Consider the following 6,770-nt stretch of genomic DNA (forward strand, 5'->3'; position numbering starts at 1 on the left):
CCCCCTCCACTCCCACCTGCTCTCCCGTCACTTCCTCTGACCGGCGCTGCTCCTTGGTTCCAGCGCCCAGCTTCTCTCCCACGCACCATCCCGCGCGTGGATAGCCATCACCCCTGACCTCCCCTTTCTGCCGTCTAGCATCCTCACGCCCATCCCCCTGTTTTCTCCTTAATGCCGGCAGAATCTCCCACCACAGGGATACAACGTACATCTCCCCTTCCACCCCAATCTCCAACGAACTCGGCAAGAAACCTCCGTTCATCTTTACCTTAATCCTTGCCCATTCCAAATCCTCTTTCCTTTCCGTTTGAGGATCAATTCCTACGAAACCGCCGCATTCGTCCCCCACTTTCCTCAGAATCGACGGCACCCACAACGAGATTGGAAGCCCCAGGATCCTTACCCACGCATCTTTCCTCTCTTCATCCTCTGCAACGCATCCAAAACTCGGGCTCCACATCTCCAAGCCCAAATGGAATCCTCCCACTGATCTCTCCCCCGCGGCAAGGACCCACTTAGCTTCTTCCACCTTCTCAAATTCCAGCAAAGCACAGCCCTTTCCCAATCTGGCCAGCCCTAGCTTTCCTTTCAATCTCCACGCTCTTGCCGCTGTCCACCCCAACCTCGTTAGATCTTCTTCTTCGCAAGTCGAATTAGGGTTCCATTTACCTATCAGACATTGCTTCAGTCTGTTCACGTTGCTCCGTATATCCTCCTCCTTCAGCTCTACTCTAGCCCTTGCGGAATCCTTTAACCCAGAGCCCCTGGCCACCTCTGCGTATGACCTACCTGACTCCCCTGGCCCTTGTTCCACTGCCTTTTCCCCGCGCCGAAATCCAGCCCACAAGAGGGACTCCACCAAAGACACCCATCCTCCCTTTTCCCCTCTCCCTTTTGGAATACAAATCCCAAATCTCCTCTTTTCCTGATCCGTCACCCCTAGGCGGATGAAGCTCCCGGCCCTGTTAGTCTCTCTTACCAAGGAGTAGACCCTCCCTTTTTCCTTCCAACCTTTCTCCCATTTGCCATCTTTGCCGTCCTTCAAGCACTGGGTCAGCCCTTCCATGAGTAGACCCACACTCGCCGGCCCTAGCCGTACCCAAGAAATTACCCCTCCCTTGCTCTCCGAGATAATGGCAAAGCTCTTACCATTCTTCTCCTCAGTTACTACTTCAAACTCCTTTGATTCCACCACGAAGCTATTTCTCTTCCTCTTCCCTCGATTCTCCGCCCTGCTTTCCCCTTCTCCCCCTTCGCTCACAGGATCGCCCTCGATCTCTCTCATTTTTCTCCTATAAATCAAAATATTACAATTCTCCCCGTCACTGTCAATTAATCAAACCAATTTTGTCTCCATCACATGTGCCCTTGATCATGTACATATGTAAGTTAAGAGGTTCAATCACTTTAGAGGCAACCCACCACAATATCTCTTTAGAGGCTCAATCCACTTATTTCTAAGTCAATTAAAATCATGTAAGGTCCATTTTTCTTCTTATTTCTGAGCATTTCCATTAACCAAGTAACTAGCTTCGATGCTAATCTCCTTAGATAAAAACCAAATTGGTTTTCTGATCCACTTGTCTCATGCCTTAGGCTTTCCTTGACTATTCTCTCCGTATCTTCATACCACCACCCAATAGTTATGCTCCACATTTCTTGCAAATTTGAACAGCTAATTTGCTATTATATGTATCAGAATTTTTTTTTTCTCCACCTGTTTGGCTCTGAAAAATAAGTCAGGCAATCACACAACCCTGTTAAACATTTCCAAAGCTTAATAGAAAAAATCTTGTGATAATTTACAAAAGGAAGGCAATAATTCCTATATGAAATCATAAATTTCTTAACAAATCTGAATCTTCTAAATACATTGACAACTTTGAAAAAGCTAGAAATCTAATTATAATTTATTTTTCACTTAAAAGAATTTATTATAAAAAACAAGGAAAGTAAGTTTTAACTACTCCAAAAGATAATTGAATATGCTGCAGGTAAATAAAGGGAGAAATAATTTATATTCCCAAACTCTATAGAACTTAGGGGGTTAGAAACCCCTCCAAAGGAAACCAGTTGCTCACTTAGCTAATTGCGGAAACCAAAAGAAAGGACATCCCAAATCTCTAGTAACATCAATATTTTGGTGAAGCCATCTATTGAACTTTCACAAATATCTTTCCAATATGGAAATCTATGAGATCACATTAGCTAAACCCCCCTCTGCGAGATAAGAGAGGCAAAATTTAATCTTACACAACTAACTGACCATACTTACAAAAGGGAACATGACTATCACAAGTATTACCTGTTCTTTCATCTTGTCCTGGAAGGTTGATGGCAACATGTTTGGAAACAATTTCAGGAATACTGGCAGCAAAAACTCCATGAATGGAACTATAATAAAAACTGCAAAAGGAACTAGCCTGAAAATATCAGCTGTAGTTCGCGTAAGTTGTTGCCTCTCCCTCCTAGAAAGACTCTTCCCACCAGCAAGTTTCAACAATAACCTCAAGCTTATCCTAACATCAGCCCAGAGTAGTTTTGTACCCAGCCAATAGTGTTGCATTGTAGATTTAAATTCATCTTTCCAATGGCTAAGCTTCTTAGCCCAGTCCTCCCTGAATGAAAGAACAGAATATAAAGAATGTTACAGAGGAGTTTCTTTATTCCAACATAACAAGATGACAACGTTAAAAATAGAAAGGAAAAAAGGCACAAAAACAAACTTAACCTGCTCATAGAAGCAACAGCTCTTAAAGCAGGACCAATCCCCAAAAGCATAGCCCATACTCTCTTTATTACATATTTAACACCCATTTGGGATTCTTGCAACTGCTTAGCTTTTGCTTTGGCTTTCACTGTACTTAAACCTTCAACGGCTTGGTCACATTCCTCCGGTGAGGCTTCCTTTTTTGGTTTAGCAACCTGTTCTTCGTTTTCATTATTACCACCATCCAATTTTGGTTGTCCTGCCGTCAATGTGGAAATATAGCGTATATATTGTGACACACACCCAGTTCCCGGAAGCGAAATAAAATCCGTTCTTCTAATTCCACAGCCCAGAGTTGAAATCCCACAAATGTTATGCCTAAGGACTCCTAAAGATGAAAAGCTTGATAATTCCTCTTTGGATAAAGAAAGAAAATACCCTTTCCTTCTTGGATCAGTATTTGATTGTGGGATGCTAGTAGCCCAGATGAAACCCCGTGATTCATTAGGCTGAGATGATGCCCCATGCTCAAAACTTGAAAAACCTCTAACTGAGCAAGTGGGAAAATTCAGAGAATTGAAGAGATACCTCTTCCTTTGCAATATTGCTCTTGAAGCCATTGTAAAAATTTTCTCCTCCTGTAAGGACAGCTACAATGACATGTCTCAAGCAGACACTTAACCTAGCCAATCTGCACATGATGATAGGATCTCTCATCAAACCAAGCTACAGGAAATAATAAAAACTACCCAAAGCTATGATAATGACATGTTCCCACCATTCATCTTTTCATCCAAAAGCATATGCTTGGAAAAATCTAACTGTAACTATCATATGCAATTAGTTTCTAACGTTTCTTTAAAAACCATTTACTGAAAACAAACAAAAGATTGCCAGAAAGATAAAAGTGGCATCTGAGTCTATACCCATATAAATATTTTTTTGCCATTTAAATCATAAATCCAACAGTTTCTATTTTGAAACTGCCCCAACAAACACATAGGACATGTTTGAACTCACCGCCTAGAAATTGCATTCCTCAATTTTGCTTTATCTGTATCATAAATGATGTCACTGCAAAAATTGGCCACGATCGTTACAATTCACCAACAATAACAAAATACAAAATGGTTAGTGTCATTACATGAAATACAAAAACTAATCCCACACTAGCGACCATTATTACTGCATCCTGCTCTAGATTATGTGTTTCTACCTTTCAGTGCTATATATAATATGATGATCACCATCCACTAGAATGGAAATATTCATATACGCCCGCTTGTTTTCTCTCTTTCTTTCTTTACCCCATGTTTGTTTCGCGGCAAAAAATGATTAAAACAAAAATAAAATGCTCAAGATTGCCTCAAGATATGAACCCATTCTTTATCATATTTCCTTTCTTTCCCTCTTTGATTCCAATAACAAAACATAGCATGACTACACCAGAAATACAGATTGAAGGACCCTCCATTTGGTTGCAAAGAAAATCAAGAAACCAGAAATGAAAAGAAAAAAATAACCGATACCCATGATTTATATTACCAGAGTCTAAATTCCCAGAACATGAAAGCCCAATTTCCCAATCAGATGGTCGCATACCCATTTCAGCTAAGGAACATGTTCTAATTATTATTATTATTATTATTATTATTATTCATTTCCCCGCGTTTTCCTATAAACCAAACATAAATCCACAAACATTCAGAACAAAAACTTCAATTATCAAAAGAAAAAAACAAAAAAAGGGCAAGTAATGAGGAAAAAGCAAATGTTAAAATTTAAAACAATCACCTCAGAAGTGAGTATCCATTTGTTGAAGACAAAGAGAAAAGGCGAAGAAGATGACAATTATAGAATCAACGATGAAATATACGAATAGAGAGAGAGAGAGAGAGAGAGAGAGAGAGACAGCTAAAGAGCGGAGCGGGAGGAGGTTGGAATGGCCGAGTCGTCGCACTAACAGAAGGCTGAATCAGACAGCACGATCAGAAGATCCTGTGTCTTTCCTTACACTATTATTATCATTATAATATTTTTATTACTATTATTATAAAAAAAAATATTATTATTATTATTTTTTTTTATATTATAATAATTATTTATTTTTCTATTCTATTTACAGAAATTTCATTTTTTTTAGTTTAATTTTATTATTCATTTTTGCTTAAAATTATATTTGAGTTGGAAAACAAATAATCTACCATTAGACTAATTGCTATACTTTTTCCAAATAGGTTATGTTTAATTGTTGGAAAGTAAAAATATATATATAAAAAAAGTCTAATATAATTAAAATTTGTAACAAACTTATATATTTTAGATTATTTAATTTTTATTTAAATGACTTAAATAAGTTAAATGAGTTTAAAATAACATATAACTATTATTATCATTATAATATTTTTATTACTATTATTATAAAAAATAATAATAATAATATTATTATTATTATATTATAATAATTATTTATTTTTCTATTCTATTTACAGAAATTTCATTTTTTTTAGTTTAATTTTATTATTCATTTTTGCTTAAAATTATATTTGAGTTGGAAAACAAATAATCTACCATTAGACTAATTGCTATACTTTTTCCAAATAGGTTATGTTTAATTGTTGGAAAGTAAAAATATATATATAAAAAAAAGTCTAATATAATTAAAATTTGTAACAAACTTATATATTTTAGATTATTTAATTTTTATTTAAATGACTTAAATAAGTTAAATGAGTTTAAAATAACATATAACTATTATTATCATTATAATATTTTTATTACTATTATTATAAAAAATAATAATAATAATAATAATATTATTATTATTATTATATAATAATTATTTATTTTTCTATTCTATTTACAGAAATTTCATTTTTTTTTAGTTTAATTTTATTATTCATTTTTGCTTAAAATTATATTTGAGTTTGGAAAACAAATAATCTACCATTAGACTAATTGCTATACTTTTTCCAAATAGGTTATGTTTAATTGTTGGAAAGTAAAAATATATATATAAAAAAAAGTATAATATAATTAAAATTTGTAACAAACTTATATATTTTAGATTATTTAATTTTTATTTAAATGACTTAAATAAGTTAAATGAGTTTAAAATAACATATAAAATTCAGTTATTAATATTAAATCTATTTTTTATTTTTTCATTTTTCATTTCTTTTTAATTTTTCTCTATTTTCTTTTTTACTTATTAATGTTAATCTTTATTTTTATTAAATCTTTAACATATTAAATTGTATCACTTTTCATGTAAAATTTCATACGTTCACATAAAATAACATATGAAATTTGAAAAGTAAGAAAAAGAAAAATCATATAAATAGAAGATTGGATAAATAATACTGGTGTAAATAATTTTGTTTTAAAAACTAATTCCAAGTGTTTCCAACCAAATATAGGAATATTAAGATTAATTTACTATCACAATTCAACTCAAGGCAATATATTATTAATCAATCATAATTATGACAAAAAAAAATTAATGTGAAAAACATTTATGAGGTGAAAAACCACTGTCTTTCTCGGTTAGACTAAACAACCCATGAAGATGATGAAATAAGGGAAAGTGAGATTTCAATGAATCAAACTTTCTCATGGTCAAAAGGATAAGCGAGATTTGAATGAATCATGAACTTTCTTATAGTCACTTCAAGTTAATTTATAATTAATCTCATTCACTACTCAATCTCTTCATTTTAAATCTTCATATAGACAACTTTTGTTAAGATTAGAATACCTTAATCATATTTTTTGAAAGCGACAATAAATCAATACAAAAAGTTAAAGTACAATAACATTTATAGTGGTTTACTTTCAATGTGAGAGTTACGTCCAATTGTAGTTGTTATAGATTTTTGTTATAATAAAAAGAAAGTACAACAAAATTCCAAAATGCCTCATTTTCTAGGTTTTTCTTTGTGTATTTTCTTTCTCTTATATATATATATATATATCTCTCTCTCTCTCTCTCAAGTTGGTCACCCTAAACATAATATAAATAAGGTAATCGAATTGTATGTGTAAAAACCCTAATATAATT

At 33.7% G+C, this 6,770-nt stretch overlaps 1 protein-coding gene across 3 annotated transcripts in view; it reads right to left on the minus strand.

The window, feature by feature from the left end:
- LOC117918372 (mitochondrial proton/calcium exchanger protein-like) overlaps positions 1-4,681 on the minus strand; it is a 41,108-nt gene extending 36,427 nt beyond the window's left edge. For 2 of the 3 annotated variants that reach the window (XM_034834971.1, XM_034834968.1), the window contains exons 1-4: positions 4,505-4,681; positions 3,731-3,784; positions 2,732-3,401; positions 2,306-2,618 (exon numbers count right to left, since the gene is read on the minus strand). In XM_034834971.1, the coding sequence (XP_034690862.1) occupies positions 2,306-2,618; positions 2,732-3,330 (912 nt within the window). In that variant the 5' untranslated portion in view covers positions 3,331-3,401; positions 3,731-3,784; positions 4,505-4,681. The remainder of the gene's footprint in view (positions 1-2,305; positions 2,619-2,731; positions 3,402-3,730; positions 3,785-4,504) is intronic. The other variant, XM_034834970.1, reaches the window with a different exon arrangement.
- Positions 4,682-6,770: the final 2,089 nt, after the last annotated feature.

This window comes from Vitis riparia, chromosome 7, assembly GCF_004353265.1.
Source record: "Vitis riparia cultivar Riparia Gloire de Montpellier isolate 1030 chromosome 7, EGFV_Vit.rip_1.0, whole genome shotgun sequence".
In the NCBI taxonomy this organism is placed as follows: Eukaryota; Viridiplantae; Streptophyta; class Magnoliopsida; order Vitales; family Vitaceae; genus Vitis; species Vitis riparia.